The following is a 23,342-nucleotide window of genomic DNA, read 5'->3' as shown; positions in this document are numbered from 1 at the left end:
TTCCACAAATTCAGCACTATACTTGGAATCTGCCTCAATTTTGATGGAGAGATCCTTACCCAATTGTCTAATGAAGTGAGTAAAGGAAAGTGTCTCCATAAGAGATGACTCTCTAGGAGGAGACCTACGTGGAAATTGTGGCTCAGGAGAATCATAGGCTTCTGTTGATGAAGGAGAGGCATCAATATTAGAGTCAATTTGAAGATCAGAGTCAATAACCAGTGATGGTGATCGATGTTGCCGCTGTGTACGGGGTTGATCTGCTGGGGAAGACAGCACAGTGTTTCTGCGTTTTTCTGGACATTTAGGAGAAAGGTGCTTAGATTTGCAGGAGCACTTGCTAGTGTGAGAACGTCAAGAAGAAGAATGATGCTTCGATGAACTGGAATGGTGTCTGAATGTTCAATGCTCGGAAGCATGATTGTTTGATGACTTGTCTCGAGAGTCATGATGATGCATCGGTGAAGTAGTGGCGGTACTGGCATCTCTTGAGCACTCAGGCTGGGCTGATACCGGCAGAGTTTGTGTCGGGGTAATAAGACGAAATATATCCCCATACTCCACATGAAAGAGAGCATCAAGCTTCTCTTGAAAAGTGAGCACTGGTACCTATGGCTTTGTCGCTGGTACCAAAGGTGTTGCGACTCATTCCAGAAAGGATGACTCGGATGACGATGCACCCCTCGATTTGGAAACGAGTCACATTAAGGGTCTTTGCTTGGCCGGCATGATTCGACTTGATGCTTTATTGGCCTGTGGTCCTGACTGGGAATCTAGTGGCTTTTTAGCTGGCTTACCAGAAGGAGCAATAGTCTGCGACACCGGAGTCGATGCAGGTGCATCGGATGACATTGGTGTCTTCGATGACCGAGACTTGGATGTCTATGCATGTGATGGCTCAGCTCCCTCCATGCTGACACCGAACAACTTTTGTTGTAGAATGCGGCTTTTAATGGAGTGTTTCTTAAGCGCAGAGCAATGTGCACAGGACTTGATGCGATGATCCAGGCCAAGGCACTGTATACACCAACTGTGAGAATCGGTGATTGAAATTGAGCGTTGGCACCTGCCGCATTTTTTAAACCCCATTAACAGGCGGGACATAGATGGAAAAACTCCCTCAGCCAAGTTGAATTCAATGGCTGAGGAAAGAAAAGGTCCTCAGCGGGCAAAGTCCATGAGGTAAGAAAAAACAGCGAGAATAAAAATTCTCAACTGTGTTAAGTATTATTTAAAATGCGTGGAACAAATACGTAGAAAAAATATGCAAGTAAAATTTGCAGAAAAAATATGCATGAGCAGGAAGGCAAAGGCAAAAATTGAACAACGTTCAAAAGACACGACTTCTTAGCTCTGCGGAAAACTAAGAACTGAGGAGCCGCACACCTACGTCGGGTTTGAAGGCATTCGCGCAAGCATGGAGCAGTCAGTCATGAACTTTCTAAAGTTCTTAAAGTGTACATACACTTTAGTAGCTGTCTGTACCGGGGCTCCATGGACGACGCCATCCATATGTGAGAATATGCTGTCTGCTTGTCCTGGGATAATGCTCTTTAGGAGGGATGAAAGCGTTGGAATTTTTATTTGAATTACATTGAATGAGTGATTAGATACTCATGAGCAGTATGTGTGTGGGATAGTGAAGTAATGAATGATGAAAGTAGGTTGATGATGGAAATTATGCTAATTTGTTTAAGTGAGATATGATTGGAATATAAGTGAGTAATTGGGAAGGTTTAGAATTTAAATAATTTAAAGAATTATAAAAGTATAGGTATAGTGATCCATAGAATTTATAAAATGTTTTTAGTCGAACATGAATAAATAAGAAATATAATATATAAAGTGACAAAAAATGAAAGTTTTAGATGAGAGTAAGCACAGTCCAATATGAATGGCTGGAGAATGTTGTAACATTAGGATGCTCAGAGTGTGTGTATGAACATTAATAGATTTGTATATATATTACAAAAATATGCAGCACCTACCATGAACCCTTGATAAAGCCATTATAATTGGCAAAATGGGTCCCGTCGGCTTTGGCTGCCTGCATCATTTAAGATATGTGATTTAGTTCTTTTGCTGCAAGTATGTTTTATGTGAAGAGGATGGAATATCTTTCTAAGATATTTTAAGAAAATTATAAATAATAAAAATATTTTTGAATAGCAAAAGATTTAATATAAAAAGGCGAGGGGAGGTTTTTTAAGGATCAATGAAACGTGGAACTTGTCAGCCTTGGCTTGAGTTCATCTACCAAATACCAAGCTGGTTTCTGAGATTGTTTTCCTCCCGTAATACTCACTCTGGACATTAGAGGGTGGGACCTGATTGTATTGTTGGATTGTATTGTTTGATCCCACTCACCATCTTTTGTGAATATCAGTGTGTAACTGAACTTCTTGTGCCTTCATTGGTTCAGAGGTGTTTCCGCATTTGTTTTGCCGCTAACTCCGAGTCGCCATTTGAGGGCTCTTTAGGGGGCTTTATGCCCCAATAAATGAGCTTTCTGCAACTCTTTAGACCCTATAGGGACCGGACAGGGCTAAGCTATCACACCCGCTCCCTCCTTATGTGCCCTGCAGTACGTGGTGCATGGGCACTCCTCTGCCAGCCATCCAACACAAAGCTGGCATGATACAGGTGTGGAAAGGCTTGCTAAATCCATAGAAATTAATTTTTAGCAAAATCAAGGTATTTTGAGGCAGATAGTCTTTTAAAATAAAATCAGGGAATTCAAGATGGCTACCGCGGCAGCATTTTGGCACCATAAAATGGCCTGGGAGAGCTGAATTAAAGTTCCAAAAATTCAGGGAAGGGATTTTGGGAGGAGGGGAACCCTATAGGAAGCCCCACAGACCCTCAAAACTTTGATTTTAAGCCCCCTCCTCCCATGTCTCCCACAGACAGTAAAGCACTGTATTAACTGGAAGGTGCTGTGCCTGCCTTAGCTCTCACTGCAGCTGGATTATGGGAAAGATTTCTGCCTCAAACAAGCTTGTAGAGTCCTTCGGAGCTTGTCTCTTCAGGCTGCCCTTTAGTCATACCCGCTGAGGTCACCCGTTCAAAATGCTGCTGCACGATTCATATTCCATGAGAGCCACTATGCTCACATCACCCTAACCCTCTCAAGTCAGTTCACTGGCTCACTGGCTTTCCATCTGTTTCCAAATACAGCTCAGACTCCTCTTACTGACTTACAAGTGTATTCACCCCTATGCTTCCCCCCGGCCTGTGAACGCCATTCGTCGAGTAAGTCCCTCTTATCTGTACCCTTCTCTTCCACTGCCAACTCCAGACTCCGTCCCTTTCTTGATGCGCCCTATGCCTGGAACAGGCTGCCTGAATCAATACGTCGTGCACCGTCTCTAGCAGTATTCATATAAAGCTAAAAGCCCAGTTTTTTTAAACTACTTTCAACTCTTAACTCCCATTCACTGACAGATACCTATACCCATTGTATCATTCCTTCTACCAGAATCTCCCAAACCCCGAGATATCCTGTCTCTCCAAATTAGATTGCAAGCTCTTCTGAGCAGGGACTATCTATTGAATGTTAAATGTAGAGCGCTGCATATGCCCTTTCAGTGCTATAGAAATGATAAATAGTAGTAGTAGAGTGTCTGAAATCCTTGACCCCACTAGCTCCTCATGTATCTTTAGAGGGGTATGCAGCTGGCACCTGCTACAGTCCTCTGGATCAACACTCAGCACCTGAAAAATCAGTGTGAGCTGCACTCCTAGTAGAGCTCACCCTGAGCTATCTTAAATGTTAGTGCAGGCCAGCTAGGTAGGTTCCATGTTAAAGGGTTGCACCCCTCCCCAGCTACAGCCCTCTGAACCCAGAGACTGTATCTTTTCCCAGGTAGAGCTGTCCCAGGATTTCTGGGAACCTCTGTAGCAACAGGAATCCTCAAAATTGGACCAAAATCTGAAAATAAAAATACAGATGCAGAGCAGATAAAAAAGACCTCTTCTTGCTTGCAGAAAGAAAAATTGAGGAGCTGAGGCACTGCCCAGAGATACAAGGAGGTAGAGTTGAAAATGTAGATGATGCCTTCTACTATTCTCACAGGTAAAGGGAAGAAACCCACTTGTCAAAACTACTGTACCCTTTGCACTAGAAATAGGAGTTGTAAGCGGGGCTAAAGAAAGTGAAAATTTCATTTATTTATTTGCAAGCATGAAAAACTTCTTTTTAAGCTTTAGATCAGAGCTTCCTAAACTGGGTTTGGACTCCAAATGGAGTCATAAAACTAATGTTTTGGGTTGCGACGTGTACTCTCCATAGGTGCATCATTATTCTGCACCCAGGGAACGGGGTGGTGTAAGCGGTTTCAAATGGAACTTCTGTACATCATTTTTCCATGTATTTTCCACTCCAGGACTAGCAGGGATCCCTGAGGAAGACATTGTATCAAAACACGGACCGTATTGGGTCCAACGCTCCCAGAGGACTGGGTCATGAAGGTTTTTTAATGTGGATTACTATGTTGATTTTCTAATAAAGTCCATATCAGGAACATTGTGTCTCCACAGTGTTTCTTTGGTTTTACAAGTTTTATTTAGTTATGATCACTGCCACAAAAAAAACCCAACAAACCAACAATAACAATCTAAAGTTAAAAAGATTATCAAGTTCATACTGTGAGGTTTATACCAACAGTAGTATTCAGCACCATACCTGCACAGAGTGCAACAAGGAAGGGAACAAAATTGTTCCCAGTTCACCATCTCTGCTCATTAGTACTACTGAAGCGAGTGGGGTAGGGAACACCAGTGGACAAGTTGCAGGGTGCAACTATGGCTCAGTACAGTTCTGATCAAATTGGCTGGAATTTTCAGTAGCGAAAGACAGGTCAGGGACTCAGCCATTTTACAATTTGTACTTACTTACCTCCATTTTCAGATTTTTCTGATATACAGGGCAACTTCCAAAAAGTTTTCATTTGTTCTGCATTCCTACAAAATAAAATCCAATATCACTTTTAAAGGGTCTTTTATTAAAAATTAGCTCATGTTATTTCAGCAAGTTATTTTTACATGGTCAATACTACATAAAATAAATCTACTCATTTAAAAAAAATACTTGGCCCAATATTCAAAAGCATTTATCTGAATAGAAGCACTAAGGCCCAGTCAACAATTTTCAGAGGCATTATTCTGGATACTGATGGAAATTATAGGCCATCTCAACGTTTTCCAGAAAGTGCTAGTCCAGTCTGCGAGTAAAATAAGGGAAGTCCCTAGAGTTAATCATTTAGGTGCAATATTCAGTCTGGTAACAGCAAAAAAGCTGTCCTAACTTTATTCTATTAGCTACTCAGAAAGTAAGATGAATATTGCCGCTATCTGGAGAGTGCTAGCACTTTCCACACTATCCGCATGTTCAGCACTAGACATTATCCAGAAACCAGCAGTGAATACCTAGATTTTATTTAACTGTGGTGATTGGTGTTTGAAATTTGAAAAAAATGCTGATTGCCTCAGATAATTATTATTATTTTTTTAAAATTCTTTATTCATTTTTTAGCCTTTCATCAAGTGTACAAATATCATAATAACAACACTTAATAAATCATTTGAAATTCTTATCATTATACTTATAAACATAGAAGAATCCCTTACCCCACCCTCCCTCCAACCCCATTATTAATTATGGCACATAACCCCTCTTATATAACCCACCCCCCTCCCAACACTAAGTGCTATATGTTTACAAACAACTTACTGCATTTTTTGCTCTATAAAATGCACTTTTTCCCCTAAAAATAGTGGGTGGAAATAAGGTTGCGTCTTATGGAGTGACTTACCCTGCCCCCCCCACCCCCCCGTTACCTTATTTAGTTCCTCTGGCGGGCCTTCCAGCTGACTCCAGACAAAAGGCAGGCACACACTTTTCGCAGTCTGGCGGTCCTGCCCTACCCTCCAGCTGACTCCCGACAAAGGCAGGCACATGCTTTTCACGGTCCTGCCCTTCTCTCCAACTGACTCCAGAAAGAGCGGCGCAAAAGCGGCACTTATTCCCTCCAGCTGACTCCCGACAGAGCGGCGCGAAAAGTGCGCACATGCCTTTTGCACCGCTCTGACAGGAGTCAGCTGGAGGGAATAAGTGCCGTTTTTACGCCGCTCTGTCAGAAGTCAGCTGGAGGGAAGGGCAGGACCGCCGGAGGAATTAAAATAAGGTATGGGGGGAGTTCGAGGGGAGTACAGGGGAAGGCCCTGCTTGCTTCAGGGTGGAGGGGCCCTGCCCACCTGCCTCGGGGTAGAGAGCCCTGCCTGCTTGTCTCTAGGCCTCCTTGCCTGACACTAGGCCTGCCTGCCTGTCATTAGGCCACTAAGCCTGCCTGCCTTGTGCCATGTTCAGGCCTACCACTAGACCACCAGAGGGAGGGACAGGGTACAGAGCCTGGCAAGGAGAGGGGGACAGGGTGCAGAGCCTGGCAGGAAGAATTTGGTTCAAAATGGGTTTTTTTCTTGTTTTCCTCCTCTAAATCTAGGGTGCATCTTATGGTCAGGTGTGTCTTATGGAGCAAAAAATACGGTAAATATTTCCATATATAACCTTAGGTTTTTCAAATAAAAAAAAAATCGAATGCACCATGTTTGAAAAATTAATAAAATGCAGAGATTTATCATTTGTTAAATTTTTTTTACAATAAAAATGTGGGGCTAATAGGCTGAGTTCCTCAAAGGATAAAAGCTAAATCTATAAAAGGCCTATTAAAATAACACCACATTATATGTATTTTTAAAAATCAATTCTCTTTCTTACATTCTGTGATTAAAGACCATACCATCTAGTCCGGGGGTCGGCAACCCGCGGCTCCAGAGCCGCATGCGGCTCTTTTCCACCTTTGCTGCGGCTCCGGTAGTGTGTCACAGGAATGCAGCTTACAAGTCCGGCGTCGCGGCGGGAAATAGCCATGCTGAGCAGTGAGCTCAGCACACACAGATGAAAGCCTTGCTTGCTGATTGGTCCGGCGGCCCAGTGACAGTGTTCCCTCTAAGATGAGCACATGAGCGATTGCTCACTATTTTCAGTGGCGTCGCTCATGCGCTTTCTCCTGTCGCTCACTCGAGGGCGAAGTGAGAGGAAGCGGCGGCGGCCTGTATTTTAAAGTTGAAATATGCAGCGGCGGCTCCTCTCAAGATCCCCGACTGCATCGGACTTCCGACGCAGGTAGAGATTTGTGAGAGGAGCCGCTGCCATGTCTTCAGTGTCATACTGGCGGGAGGGGGGGGGGGGGAGAGGGGCGGTCCGCCCTGGCTGTGCATCTGCCCTAAGGCTGCAGTCGGAGAGGAAGTTTGGGCTAGCCAATCGCTGCCTGGCTGGGCGGAACTTCCTCTCCGACGGCAGAATTGACGTCGGGGGATGCAAAGAGAGCTTGGGGCAGCCGTGGCAGCGGTTGCTTTGGGGACTGTTTCCTCCGATGGTTGCGGTGGTGGCTTTGGGGCCTGTTTCCCCCGATGGTGGCAGCAGTAGCTTTGTGGAGGGTAGGGAGAAAGAAAGGGGGCAGGCAGGGAGACAGAAGGGAAACAGAAAAAAAGAAAGGGAGCATCAAGAGAGAAAAAAAAAAGAAAGGGCAGGGAGAGAGGAAGAAAAAGTTGGGGGAGGGAATGAGGTCTGGAGGAAAGGAAGCATACAGGCTGAAAGAAGGGAAGAAAGATTGGATGCACAATCAGAAGATGAAAGTGTAACCAGAGACTCATGAAATCACCAGACAAGGTAGGAAAAATGATTTTATTTTAAATTTAGTGATCAAAATGTGTCTGAATTTATATATGCTGTCTATATTTTGCACTATGGCCCCCTTTTACTAAACCGCAATAGTGTTTTTTAGCGCAGGGAGCCTATGAGTGTCGGGAGCAGCGCTGGGCATTTAGCGCAGTTCCCTGTGGTAAAAACTGCTATTGCGGTTTAATAAAAAGGGAGGGGGGTATATTTGTCTATTTTTGTATGATTGTTACTGAGATGACAATGCATAGAGTCATCTGCCTTGACCTCTTTGAAAAAAAACCAGAATAGGAATGATAATTAACATTTTCTCAGCGTATAGTGTGCTTTGTGTTTTTTAATTTTATTGTTGGTAGATCATTTTGACTTGGTCATTTTAAAGTAGCTCGCAAGCCCAAAACGTTTGGGCACCCCTGAGCTAGAGCGTTGAAGCTGTGTATTTCTATTTTATCCCCCCTTTTACAAAACTGTGGAGCGTTTTTTAGCGCCAGCCGTGCTGGTAGCAGCGCTGATGCTCAGAATTCTATGAGCATCAGAGCTGTTACCACCGTGGCTAAAATCCACACTACAGTTTTGTAAAAGGGGGAGGGGTTAGTTTGTGATGACATATTCCATACTAGGCGAAGGTGTTTTCTGTGTTCTGTGTGTTCGAAAGACATGGTTTTCTGTTAGGATTGACGTTGTAGGATTGATCTGTGCTGGTCTGGCTTGTTTAGTTTTACAATGGGTGTATTGATGTACTGCTCACTGCAATATGTAAGATGCTGCCTTTTCCTAGGTACTCATGTGTGACGTGTGGCTTGTTACTAAAAATCATGTTTTTCGAACAGATGGGGGGGGTGCCAAAAAATGATAGGCCCTGGGTGTTACATATGCTAGGTACGCCACTGTATGTAAAGATACCAGAAAGCTGGCGAAGCAAAAACTTTAAGTAAATTGTTATTCTTCTAAGTTTTGAGTATTTAACCCTCCCACAATCTCACGGGCACTCGTTTCAAGTTTATTGAGATTTTGATTTAAACGCAATATCAAATATTTTTCAATGCGTATAACAAAAATAAATTTGGGGAAATAAATAAAACCATTTGAACAATAAACATACAAACATATCCATAGATGATTAAAAATACATAAGGAGTACAAGGATAAACTACATTTGTTTAAAAATGCATCCTCCGCGCCTGCTCATAAATTTGTGGAGTATGTAATTTGTCGCTCATGCATATTTTTTTTTGCACACACCTCATCAATCCTTAGAGGGAACATTGGTCAGTGACATCAGGCTAATCAAGTCTTCCTGCTCAGTTTAGAGTACTTTATTAATGACGTGGTTTTTGAGTAGCCTAATGGTTAATGGAAGTGGCCTGAGAACCAGGTTTGATTCCCAGCTCTTTCTAACTCTGAGCAAGTTATCTAACCCTCCATTGCCCTAGGTAAACTACTTTGATTATAATTACAGAAAGGAGATGCTAGGAAGTTCTTCTTTACCCAACGTATGGTGGACACCTGGAATGCGCTTCCAGAGGGCGTAATAGGGCAGAGTACGGTACTGGGGTTCAAGAAAGGATTGGACAATTTCCTGCTGGAAAAGGGGATAGAGGGGTATAGATAGAGGATTACTGCACAGGTCCTGGACCTGTTGGGCCGCCGTGTGAGCGGACTGCTGGGCACGATGGACCTCAGGTCTGACCCAGCAGAGGCATTGCTTATGTTCTTATGAGATACATCAAATCCCATCCCCAAATTATCACTATAAAATATCCTTAATTACATCTGGAACCTTGGATGGATGGTGTAAACCACATGCGGGCCAAATCCAGCCCACCTGGCCATTTTATGTAGCCCGCGGTGAGGTGAGTGTGTACCTGACACTACACTCTCCAGGAACCTCCTTGAGTCCCGACTCCCCCACCTACCACCTCCTCCGCTGCTGAAATTTAAAATCTTTGGAAATCTGACGCAAAGCCAGCCTCCTACCGTCGGCCTGCCCCAGAAGTGTTCTTTCTGCAGCGTCCTGCCTACTGTCACAGGGTGACTTTAGAGGCAGAGAAGGCAGGTCATATAAAGTCTACTCCCCAGCCTAAACCCAGAAAGGTCCACAAGAAAAGCACTCCTGAGCAGCAATGTTCCCATTTGTGTCCTCCTGCCTGTGGTTGGGAAAGTAGGGAACAAAAGATCACAGGAACCAATGACATCCGAGAAGCAGTTCCTAGGGGGAAGTTAAAACCTGTGAAACACAATAACATCTATGGGGGAATAGTTTCGCAGAAACACCAACTAATTTCTAGAAGGCCCCAGATTAAGGAACAAGCCCCAGCTGAAGTCTATCAGGGTTCCTATAAAAACAAGCAGTTTGCTGCAGGGAGACACACACACCAACAGCATAACCACAGAGAAGGATGGACATGCGAAGAGAAACCTATGCCAAGAGCCAGGAGAAGCATTGAACATGGAACCTAGGTTATCCCAGAGTAAAATGTTCTTTTTGATATTGAAATGACTGATAGTTGCTTGGAAGATAATGTTGAAGAAATTTACCCAGATGACTGTATCAACTTTGAGGAAGCATACTCTGAATTAGAAGAGGATGTTATGGAGACATACACTGGTTAAAATCAATAATGGCTTTGAAATCCATGTTTCTGCAGGGAAGATAAGTTTGACTTGTTTTTTTCTCAAATAACTCTGTGGCTAGAAACCTGAGGTATTATATTTTGAATGCTAAGGCTCTAAAGACTGTGCTTGTTTTGCCAAAGTTAAAGGAAGGTTTACTGCTGAAGAAATGTTTTGTGTTTCCCCTTTTTCTTTTGGCTGTGCTGGACATCATCTCAGTAGGAAAGCTAAGAAGCCATCTGAGGAGATGGGTGGGTTGTCCTCTTGGACTTGGACTACATAGTGCTAAGGAGACTCATTTTATGAGCAACACTGAGGTTTTGTTTCCACTGTCTTTGTGAAGATCCTATTCCCATGTAGCTTTTTGCTTTGAATAATGTGAATAGAATGTTAGGTTAATTTTGATATCCTCAACCTATCCTTTTCCATTGCAACTGTTCCCAATGCCTTCAAACATGCAGAGGTTAAGCTGCTTCTAAAAATACCCTCGCTGGACCCCATCTACCCCTCCAACTATCGCCCTGTCTCCCTTCTTCCGTTTCTATCCAAGCTACTTGAGCGTGCTGTCCTCCATTGGTGCCTTGACTTCCTTTCATCTCGACCAACTCTTGATCCTCTGCAATCTGACTTTTGCCCCTTACACTCCACAGAGACTGCCCTTACCAAAGTCTGCAGTGACCTTTTCCTGCCCAGATCTAAGGACCTTTATTCAATTCTCAACCTTCTTGACCTGTCTGCTGCTTTTGATACTGTTAATCACTGTTTACTCCTTGATATACTGCCGTTGCTTGGATTCTACAAATCTGTCCTCGCTTGGTTTGCCTCCTACATTTCCCATCACACCTTTAGTGTATGCTATACTAGATCCTCCTTTGCTGCTATCCCGCTAGCAGTTGGTGTGCCCCAGGGTTCTGTCTTAGGACCTCTTATCTTCTCTCTCTGCGCCTCTTCTCTCGATGCCCTGATTTCCTCTCATGGCTTCCAGAATCACCTATATGCTGATGATTCTCAGATCTACCTCTCTACATCTGCGATTTCACCAAAAATCCAGGAAAAAGGCTCAGCCTGTTTGTCTAACATTGCTGTCTGGATGTCTCACTGCCACCTGAAACTAAACCTGTCCAAGATTAAGCTGCTCCTCTTTATTCCTAAATCCTCTACTCCACCCCACTCCCTCCATTTTGTAAATACTGTTATTATTTCTGTCTCCTCTGCTCATAACCATTGAGTAGTCTTTGACTCTGACCTCTCATTTTCTATGCACATCCAACAGACTGCTAAAGCATGTTGATTCTATCTCTACATCATCACCAAAATTTGTTCCTTCCTCTGAGCACACTATCCAGACCCTTGTCCACACCTTCGTAACCTTACGTTTAGTCTACTGCAATTTACTTCTAACAGGTAAAACTTCTCCCTGCAATCTGTACAAATCTTTGCTGCACGACTTTATCTTCTGCCAACCTTGTTATACTCACTATCCTCAAATCACTTCACTGGCTCCGTATCCACCTTCATATACAGTTCAAATTCCTATTACTAACCTACAAGTGTGTTCATTCTGCAGCCCCACAGTATCTCTCCTCTCTTGCCTTTCCTTAAACATCTTGCCGTGATCTCTGTTCCTAAGATAAATTGCTTTTATCTGTACTCTTCTCCTCCACTATGAATTCCAGACTTTGTTCCTTTCATCTTACTGCCCCATATGTCTGGAATAGACTACCTGAATCTGTGCATCATGCGCGTTCCTTGACTTTGTTCAAAAGTGGCCGAAAACTAACCTTTTCAAGATTGCCTTCAACTCATAACCCTACTTCTCACTGCCTTCTGCTAGTCACTACTCAGTGGTTTAACCATCCCCTGTTAACTGTAACTCCTACCCTCACATCTTGTTTTTCTGTCTTGATTAGATTGTGAGCTCATTCAAGCAGGGACTGCCTCCTTCGTCACTCTGCTCAAGTCTGGTAGCGCTCAAGTCTGGTAGTGCTCTAGAAATAATTAATAGTAGTATGTGGTAATGGAGAATTAAGTGACTTGCCTAAGATCACAAGAAACAGCAACAGATGACTATGTTGCAGCCTTGACTCCTCCACGAAGGCTGATCTCAAATGAGCTACTGACACTGCCATAACTGACTTGTCCCTCAAGAGTCACATTTGCCTGGACATACAGTAAGTGAAGGAAATGCAATCTGCTAGCCAATTAGAATGCATTGCATTTGTCTCTAAGGAGAGGAAGGGATAGTAGATGGCATGAACAGGTAGACTAGATAGGCCATACAGTCTTTATCTGCCTTCATTTTTTCTCTGTTTCTCTGTTTTATATATCAATGTTGGCTCAATCCTATTAACTCAAAAGAAACAAAAGTCAGGTGAACTTTCTAAGAGCTTTAGTCTGCTCCAAATAGAAGGACAAAGCTCTCAAAGTCCAGTGTGTGCAGAAGGCTTATTTTTGTGAGCATGAGGCAGGACTGATTAAGATGGAAATCTGACACCATCCTAGGATGGAACTTAGGAGCTTTAAACTCAGTGTGCAAGCTGGCCTAGAGAGGATGATATTTCACAATTGCTCTCTCTACGCCAGCTTGCACACTAAGTCAATTGGCGAAATGGGTCCTGTCCGGGATGGGGATTCACTAAACAGCATTTTCGTTTTTCAGGCAGAAGATGCTGACAGGCATTGATCAAAGATAAGTCCCACTTTGATTTTTCTCTTGCTTTATCAGTAGAAAAATTATTAAAAATTTCTTTAAAAAATAAAAAATTAAGCAAACCACCAGCATATGAAAACTGATTAAAAGTGTGGTTGTGAACAGAGAGGTTTTTGGTCAATGAAACAAACCGGAACCCAAATCAATGCAGATGGGGATCGTTAGCAGTGTGGTTGAACAGAGAGGTTTTTGGGCAATGAAAGAAACCGGAGCCCAAATCAATGCAGAAGGGGATCATTTGCAGTGTGGTTGAACAAAGAGGTTTTTGGTCAATGAAAGAAACCAGAACCTAAATCAATGCAGATGGGGATAGTTAGCAGTGTGGTTGAACAGAGAGGTTTTTGGTCAATGAAAGAAACCAGAACCCAAATCAATGCAGACGGGGATAGTTAGCAGTGTGGTTGAACAGAGAGGTTTTTGGTCAATGAAAGAAACTGGAACCCAAATCAATGCAGACGGGGGATAGTTAGCAGTGTGGTTGAACAGAGAGGTTTTTGGTCAATGAAAGAAACTGGAACCCAAATCAATGCAGACGGGGGATAGTTAGCAGTGTGGTTGAACAGAGAGGTTTTTGGTCAATGAAAGAAACTGGAACCCAAATCAATGCAGACGGGGGATAGTTAGCAGTGTGGTTGAACAGAGAGGTTTTTGGTCAATGAAAGAAACTGGAACCCAAATCAATGCAGACGGGGGATAGTTAGCAGTGTGGTTGAACAGAGAGGTTTTTGGTCAATGAAAGAAACTGGAACCCAAATCAATGCAGACGGGGGATAGTTAGCAGTGTGGTTGAACAGAGAGGTTTTTGGTCAATGAAAGAAACTGGAACCCAAATCAATGCAGACGGGGGATAGTTAGCAGTGTGGTTGAACAGAGAGGTTTTTGGTCAATGAAAGAAACCGGAACCCAAATCAATGCAGACAGGGGATAGTTAGCAGTGTGGTTGAACAGAAAGGTTTTTGGGCAATGAAAGAAACCGGAGCCCAAATCAATGCAGACGGGGATCGTTTGCAAGGTTACTGAGACCTTTTCCTCTCTGAACTGAAGCACTAGTCTAGGACTGGTTTTGAGATCATATTTTCAGTTGGTTTATGTTCCACCCATGCGAACATTAGCTTATGTTTATGCACTATGGGCCATAGTCTATAAATGCCTAAAAATTGGCACCGAAAAGGATGGTGCTTAGTGTGATTCTATAAAATACCTCCGAAGTTACATAGAAACATGATGGCAGATAAAGGCTAAATGGCCCATCCAGTCTGCCCATTTGCAGTAACCATTATCTCTTCCTTTCTATGAGATCCCACGTGACTATCCCATGCTTTCTTGAATTCCTGCCCATTTGCAGTAACCATTATCTCTTCCTCTCTCTGAGATCCCAGGTGCCTATCCCACGTTTTCTTGAATTCAGACAGTCTCTGTCTCCACACCTCTTCCAGGAGACGGTTCCACACATCTACCACCCTTTCTGTAAAAAAGTATGAAACCTATGTACATAGGTTCTCCAAACTAGGCTGCAAGCATCTGCCATTAATACTATTTGAATCTGTAGAATTTGGAATAGAATGCCTTTTGCCAGATTGGACTGAACCCTCCACCAAGAGAGTCACAAATGTGAGTAGCCTTAAGTCCAGCTTCCACAAGGTCCACTGAGTTTATCTCATCTTCAGAAGGAAGTGTGCAATGATCCTTCTATCTTTTCCTGAGATGTGTTCTTGATCAGCAAATTATTCAAATAGGAAGACATGTACACCCCCAGTCTGCATGTGAGGCCCAGTGCAGATCTGGATCAAGACTGTGATAACAAGGGGCTTCCTTCACGCTGCGAGGTTGGGAATGAAAGAATGGTTTGAATACCTTAAGCTAGTGAAGTCATATACTACAGCCATACAAGTAGCCCTTGGATGAGGAAGATCTTTTGCAAAATCTTTTTGCTACTGCTCAGAACAGGAAGGTTCCTCACATCTGTTCTGGTGTAGGGACAGGCACGTGGTATCTCTTAAGAGAGAGGAGGAGGCAGTGGAAGCTGTGGATGGGCAGACTAGATGGGCCATTTGGCCTTTATCTGCTTTCATGTTTCTAGTGCTTCTCAACCCAGTCCTCAAGGCATACTTAGCCAGTTGGTTTTTCAGGATATCTACAAAGAATATGCATGAAGTAGATCTGCATCCCAAGGAGGCAGTCAATGCAAATCTTTCTCATTCAGATTCATTTGTAGATGTATGCTGAAAACATAACTAGCAGGGTGGAAGGCAGTGCCTTAAGCATGATGTGGTGGCAAACGGGCTAAGTTAGCAGTACTTGACAACCTCATGCCAATGGGCAATTAAATGGGCAACAGAATCAAGGAAGCTAAAACATATGGAACAGTACACTCAGGTGATTAAAAGCCTTGAGCAGCAGATGTTAAAAGCCTTGAGCCCTGGCTGATAAAACTAGAACAATGTATATGTATATGTAGCCCTAGCTGATAAAACTAGAACAATCTGGTAAACTGAAGCTGCTATTGTAACCTTTGCTTTTTGGGGAGTTCCAGAAATACCAGCATATGGTAACAGTGAAGAGGTGATCCAGAATATAGTGGGGGGCACTCCTAGGAGGCCAGGAGCAAAGTCAAGGACTCATCCAGTGCTGGGTGGCCTAAGGCATAGGACATAATTTTGTGCTTCCAAAGCTTCAAATATAAAGAGATATCACTGCTAAAGCATAGGCTGCTGGTTGGCTAGAGTGAGACTCTTACCAAATTGAGGTCTTCCAGGACCTCTCTTCAGCTACTTCATGCAGGCAACAGGATCCTAATGAAATGATTGTCAAAATGTTTGGAGAGAACATAAGGTACAAGTAGGTGCATCTCTTTCAGCTTCACAATAAGTGGGAAGTCCTATCCTATTAGTTCCAGGGAGGAGGGAACTGAGCACTGAAAGCTGAAGGTTTGGCTGGGATTGCAAACTCACTGCCAAGGAATTCACCTTCAAGAGCCTCTACCCAGTGTCAGAGAGTTTGAAATGACGAGGGAACACTGAAATGTTATTCAGTCCAGAGTGCTGGAGATGTTGAGAGTGAAAGCTGAAGGTTTAGAGTATTCCCAAAGCTGCCATAAGAAAACTGAATATGCCACCAAACACTTAGAATTTGTTAGGAAAGTGCATATTTAAAAGAGATGCTGGATGGTCTTGCCAGGGGTATAAATATGTGAGCTGGAGTGCGTCTGCTGAAGTTTTGAAAGGGAGGGCTGTATTTCTATCTGAATGGCAAGGGAGGTGGTCAGTGCAGAGGGTGCATTATTTCTTGCCAAGGTGGTGGCCTGCAGGGGTGGGTGTTGGCAGATGTGGAACTGGTATGTGTATGATGAAGGGGGAATTGAGAGACTTGGTTGGGAGGTGGGGGCAGGCTGGGTCTGTAGACTTTGAATACATGGGTTGATTAGAAGGTCATGGTACATGAATGCCTAAAGCTGGTTTTGATTACATTAAGGTGTTAAACTCGCCTTATAAGAGGTAATCCTTAATAAAGGAGGCATCTCATTATTGTTTAATAGAGAAAATTCATTTACTGAGGAAAGATAAGGGGATTCTTAGATTCTCCAAATTCCCCTTGTTTGCTTCTAATCAGAATGACAAGAAAAGGAGAAGTAGGGATCTTATTTTCTCAGGTGAGGAGCTGTTCTATCAGGTGAGAGATCCTGGGAGAAAATATTTGGCAATTAAGAGTGTTCCTATATTCAAAGGTCCTGAATATGGTTTCTATTTATGCCCCTAAATAAGATAATAGTTTTGTGGATTTTTTTTATTTAGCTCCAACTTTGGATAATACTACTAAGGGGGAACACAGAATCAGAAACAGAACAGCATTCAAGTAATTTATTAATTCTCTGGCCTGTTGGACAAATGGAGGCTGCAACATCCGACAGAGTCTCTAACTTTTTCTGTGCCTCTTAAAATTCACACTCTCATATAGACAATGTTCCTATGCTCTGTAATTGTGGAAGCAGAATGGAGGGCAAGGTGTGGTCTAACCATGCTGCAGTTTGGATGTAGACAGAGCCTGTGTAAGTCAGGACTGCAATTTTGAAACTTAATGAAGCCCTATGTGAGAAGGAAGGAACAAGTACACTTGAAGAAATCACTAGGGAGCTATTTCTGCTGTATGAGTGAGGCTGTAAAACCTGGTATTTTGTGGGATGGGTTCAAGGCAATAAGAGAACACTTCCTGCAGTTAGCAAGCAGGAAGCAGAGAGCAGAAAAGGCTCATGTGAAGAGAAGCTAGTGTGAAATTGAATATAATCTAATGCTTAGTTTTGTATACGAGACTTCAATCCAGGAAAGCTTGACTTGGTTTACAGTAATTAAGTTAAGAAGATAAAAATATAAACAGTAATTAGATTAAACTAATAATAATATAACAAAAGTAAAAAAGAAGTTAATTACCAAAATGTTTAGTAAACAGAATAGTTTTCAAAGACTTACGAAACAAAGGAAGGGAGCTGGAGCTTCGCATAAAAAGTGGGAGATCATTCCAATGTTGGGTGAACTTGAAAGACAGAGATTGACTAAAAGCCTTGGGTCGTTTAATACATTTACTAGATGGGTAGGATAACTTAAGTTTTGGTCACCCCTTGCAAAAGAGAATCTATAAAGATTCCAAGAATTAGAAACTAAAGGAGAGAAAATACCAAATATAATTTTAAAAATGACACAGGCGCATTAAACTAGACTCTAGAATACACAGGAAGCCAATGAAGGTTATATAGAGTAATGGTGTCACATGATCAAACTTACATTTCCTGAAAATCAATCTAGCAGCAGTGTTCTGGACCAATTGTAGTCTAAAGAGACAGATTTTTGTAATACCGAGATAAAGTGCTAGCACTAAAAGAACAAAGATGAAAATTTGGAAATTTCCAAAAAGTGTTAGCACTAAAAGAACAAAGATGGATATTTCGGCTAAAATCTTTAATGCCTGATGGACTAAGTGAAGAAATTGAATGGCTATCTGTAATATGAATTTAGTCCCGATGGCTTTCCAATAGCGAATCTTCAGGTTATATACGTCACTGTTCCAACGTGATTATAGCTGAGAAGATTGTGCTAGTGCACGAGGTGTTGTCGTGACGCTGGAGATTGACATAGTAAATCTCCAGAACACTAACGTAATGTTTATAACATGAACACAGCTGAGAAGATCGGGCTAGTGCAAGAGGTGTTACTCAGACGCTTAAGATTGGCCACTGCAGAACAACAGCTAAGCTTTTCCTATTAGCCATTACTCCGACATTGGACGGTGCACGTCAGTTCCAGTGTCAGACCAGCTGAAACAAAAAGAACTCTAATTACAAACCACGGCCATGTTTGACTCCGGATGAAAGATCCCTCAGTTGGTAAGCATTTGGCTTTATTTCTACTTTGGCTAGTTGAAAGCAAAAAGAACTGTTTGTGATATCTCTGAGGCACAGTATTTATTAATTAGAAGCTATGATTTTCATTATGTTATGTTTTCAGCACCCCTTGACCCTGAAGAAAGTTTCACTTGAAACATGCATGTCGGGAGAGGTGGCTTTGTGATTTGACAAAAAGGAAAAAAACCAATATCTAAAGCTAAGTGATTCAAACTGATTCAAATTGATTTTTATATGAGTAGTTGCACAACTAAATTATAGACATAAAAATATGAAAAGTTTGAAAAGGATAAAGAAATTAATTTATAGACATTTTCAATAAAAGTGGACTGACGAAGACTTTAGCAGCTGGAAGGATTCAGTGCTCAACTGCATTCTGAAGGTCCATACAAAAATTTTCTTACATATGTAGCTACTATATGTCAAGTAGTCTAAATGTAGCGTTATGCCAAATGCAATAAGAGTGCAGTATGCAACTTAGTACTCTCTGTGGGAAGAGCAAAGAAGCATGCCATTCATTCATCGTAAGCTGCTCCTTTAAGTCTGCTATGTGAAAAAGGCATACAAAATACAATAGGACTGGCCATGCCCTCCTGAGTTACTTCAGGAGTTATCAGATGTCAGGTCAATGTCCTTGGAGGCAGTTGTATGCCCTCCGATACCAAGGATGATAAGTGATCCCCACATTGGCAACATTTCAAGGACTCTGATAATCTCAGTATCTCGGCACCATACTCTGAGGCTCAATATTGATGTGCATTTGGTGTTTGTTACTTTCAGTATGCATGAAATCAAGGACAAATTCTCTCTTCTTTGGGTGGAAGTTGACCAATCCTGATAGTTTCAATCAATGCTATCAGGGAAGTAGCACCATTACTACAGAAACCTTATAAAACAGACAGTAAAATGAACAAGAATACTATCTTCAGATGGCTCCAGTGATATACAACCGTACAGCTCCAAAGAATGACAAAGACTGTGGTAGACCTGTGCAACAGTGGCAGGCAGAGAATGGCACCTGTGTGCAAGAGTGAGGCACAAAGCTTCTACTAATTACTAAGCTAGAAAAGCTTTCCTGTTGGGGCTCCATTATTGTCATAATCCCTTAGGACTTTCTATCCTGCTTCACCACAGAGTAAAAGACTACTAGAACTTTACATATTAAAAACCTACCACATGTCCAATTTCATATACTATATACTGTACACTCAGATTTACAGCAGGATAAATTTAGGAAAAGAGGTTTGTTTATTTATCTCTGTATTTACACAATTTCTTTTGCATGTGATTATTTCAGTTAACACAGTAGATGACAGCAGATAAAAACCCGAATGGTCCATCCAGTCTGCCCAACCTGATTCAATTTAAATTTTTAAATTTTTTCTTCTTAGCTATTTCTGGGCAAGAATCCAAAGCAATAATAGCGTGCTTGGGTTCCAACTGCCGAAATCTCCAATAAAACCTACTCCAGACCATCTATACCCTCCTAGCCACTGAAGCCCTCCCCAGCTCATCCCCCACAAACGGCCATACACAGACACAGACCGTGCAAGTCTGCCCAGTACTGGCCTTAGTTCAATATTTAATATTATTTTCTGATTCTAGATCCTCTGTGTTCATCCCACGCTTCTTTGAACTCAGTCACAGTTTTACTCTCCACCACTTCTCTCGGGAGCACATTCCAGGCATCCACCACCCTCTCCATAAAGTAGAACTTCCTAACATTGCCTTTGAATCTACCACCCCTCAACCTCAAATTATGTCCTCTGGTTTTACCATTTTCCTTTCTCTGGAAAAGATTTTGTTCTACGTTAATACCCTTCAAGTATTTGAACGTCTGAATCATATTTCCGCTGTCCCTCCTTTCCTCTAGGGTATACATATTCAGTTGTTTTCTATATACCATCTGACCTTGTAACATAACTGCTTCTGGACATCATCTAAGAGTGAAACAATGCTAGGAACGCTTAATACAATTATTAGTGAATACTATATTGTCAAAATAGTAGGAAATAATCTTTTTCACCAGTTATTTTACATTTTTAAAGGTGTCCACAATACAAAATATAGCATGCAGTACTACAGTAAACTAGAGAATGGTACGGTGGTTGTTACCTGCGGCTAGCCGTGGGTAACCCGCCAAAACCATGGGGGGGGGGGGGAGTGCTCACACAGGGACAAGGCCATCCACCGCCCCGTGGAGCGGTGAATGGCCTTGTCCCCGCAGTTAAGGGAGGAAACGCACAAGGTCACTGATCATGTGCGGCCCCCTCCCTACCTACCGAATCTATCTCCCTCCCTCCCCCTTACCTTCGCGGCGCGTTAGTAAAGTGTGTAGGCGGAAGCTTCTCCTTTGATATTACTTCCGGTTGCGTCAGAGGAGAAGCTTCCGCCCACACACACGTGACTGCAGGCAGGCTCAGCCGGCTTCAGCAAGTTACTTTACTAATGCGCCGCGAAGGTAAAGGGGAGGGAGGGAGATTCTTGGGCCATGTGAGGGGTGCTAAAGGGCAGTGGAGGTGGGGAGAAGGCGCTGAAGGGAAATGGGGAAGACAGAATGGGGAGAAGACACTGAAGGGAAATGGAGAACAGAGAGTGTGGGGAAAAGACGCTGGAAGGGAAGAAGACAGATGCCAAACTATGGGGGGAGCGGAGAGAAGAAGATGGGTGCCAGACCAATAGTGGGGGTTAAGGGAGAGGCACAGTAACAGAGCAAATGGAAGATGCTGAGAGAAGACAGACAGTGGATGGAAGGAATTGCATGAGAAGATGAGGAAACCAGACAGCAAAGGTAGAAAAAAATTTATATTTATTTATTTTCTTTTTTTTTGCTTTAGGATAAAATAGTATATTAGTTATGTTGATAAAAATTATAAACAAAGCCCTGCCAGCTGAACATCTCTTTCTCTAGTTCAGCAGCCAGAACTTTGATTTATAAGGAAGGAATAAGCTAAATATTGCAGTACTGAGGCTTGAATGGATGCTGCGGGGATAGTAGTGATGGGAACGGGATGGGGACAGTGGTTGTGGGGATGGGGACGGGGCGAGGATAGTGGTCGGGGACAAATTTTTTTCCCCGTGTCATTCTCTACAATAAACCAATAAGATGAATTTTCCAAACAGCCCTCTATTGGGTAGTCTATATACTGAAATAGTGCTTTCACTCGAATAAACTTCAACATGTAAAGAACATTAAGTATAAATTCTTACCATATTGCTGTTGGAAGAGACTGCATGTTTGTTACTCCTCCATCTACTGGAACCACAACTTGAATATTGGATAAAGCACTAGGAACCAACATAGACTCTGGGTTATATTTATAATCCACTCTAACATCAGTGGTGCTGGAAGTACATTTCCAGTAAGTTGCAAGATTCAAAGGAGTGGACTGGATGCCATTTGACGATACCTTGAAAAATATGGTTAAAGTAAAATACCTAGAATGCATGTTTTCTTTATATAGCTAGACAACATTAGTCACAAGAAACAAGCACAATAAAGATCCTGATAACAAAATTGCAGCTATTAGGTATCTTCTATACAGAGGTTTATATGCCTAGAAATATGAGCTAAATAATTGATCCTCTTCCTGTCTATAAATCCCCCTTGTCAGTTGCTTACCGTGATTGTCAGAAACAAGCTTAGACTATTGGTCATTGGAGTGACAATTAAGTTACATTTGAAAACACTTCCCATTTTCAGACAAATATTATGATCTCTTATAATCATAAACAGCTGTAAAAGTATGCTACCCAAAATTTGTTTTCTTTTAATTCAAGGTTTCAAGTCACTTTTTAGAAAGTATCTTTCCATTACTACTCATAATCTGTTACATGGAGTCTAACGTAACCATAGTAACGAAAATGCATTCACTTGACTTATATTTAAAACGCAAAGAGTCAAGGGAATCATACTGAACACGCGTTGACGTGATCACGTGTAACATGACGTGTTAACGCGCTGTACGTGCGCGTGTCCTTCGATCGGCAAGCGGCGTCTAGTGGCGCGCTGAATTGTCATTGCGCTGAGTTATCTAGCGCTAAATTGTCTTGCGCTGAGTTGTCGCTGCGCTCAATTGTCTTGCGCGGAGATATCGTGGTGCGCAATTGTCTAGCGCAATTGTCATTGAGCGCCATTGTCTTAGCGCTGAGTTGTCTGCGCGATTTTGTCTGCACGCGATTGTCTTGCGCGCTTTTGACCTGTCACCGAAGAGATTTGACATGCTAAAAGGTCCATGTAAGGGGTGGAAGTTTTTTCCAATATGTTTAAGGTTAGGGAGTCTTTGAGTAAGATCGCTAATCCACCTCTTTTTTTCTCTCTGCAGGTCACTGTAATTTTGTATCCTTTGAGGGCAGACTTCTGTAATTCTTGGGTCTGTGTCCGATGTTAGCCAGGTTTCTGTGAGGAAGAAGCAGTCTAGGTTTTTGTTTTTTATCCAGGTTTTTATAAGTTCTGTTTTTGGACCTAGGGCTCTGACGTTTAAGTAGGCACAGTTAAGGGTGGTGGTTTCTGTTAGGTGGTTGTGAATCCTTTTAGGGTAGATGAGTGAATTTGGGTTATGGTGTGATTTGGTCTTGGGTTGTGTTGCTCTTCTTCCCCATGCTGGTGTTATAGGGTGTTGAACGCTTGTTTGGTGGTTGGAGTTTCTGTCTATTGGAACTCTCCTGTTAGGGTGAAGGGTTTTGATTGCAATTGAGCTAGTGGTAATGTTGGGTAGGTTGTTTGCTTCTACCTTACAGCTGGATATGAGAAGGATTATTAATAGGATAATCTTTTATTGCAATAATTTTTATTTTTCTTTGCTTTGCTTTAAGACACCTGGAGCAATCCATCCGGTGTGACCCAATGCTCTCCACTATCCCCATTGCACTTCAACGTCTACATGTCC

General features: G+C 42.4%; 1 protein-coding gene across 2 annotated transcripts in view; it reads right to left on the bottom strand.

Moving 5' to 3' along the window:
• The window catches only part of FCHO2 (FCH and mu domain containing endocytic adaptor 2), a 349,104-nt gene that overhangs the window by 64,860 nt on the left and 260,902 nt on the right, over positions 1–23,342 (bottom strand). For both annotated transcript variants that reach the window (XM_033929206.1, XM_033929212.1), the window contains 2 exons: positions 21,664–21,863; positions 4,898–4,962 (listed from right to left, as the gene is read on the bottom strand). In XM_033929206.1, the coding sequence (XP_033785097.1) occupies positions 4,898–4,962; positions 21,664–21,863 (265 nt within the window). The remainder of the gene's footprint in view (positions 1–4,897; positions 4,963–21,663; positions 21,864–23,342) is intronic.

Source organism: Geotrypetes seraphini, chromosome 1, assembly GCF_902459505.1.
Source record: "Geotrypetes seraphini chromosome 1, aGeoSer1.1, whole genome shotgun sequence".
In the NCBI taxonomy this organism is placed as follows: Eukaryota; Metazoa; Chordata; class Amphibia; order Gymnophiona; family Dermophiidae; genus Geotrypetes; species Geotrypetes seraphini.
This window is presented reverse-complemented; position numbering and strand designations above follow the sequence as displayed.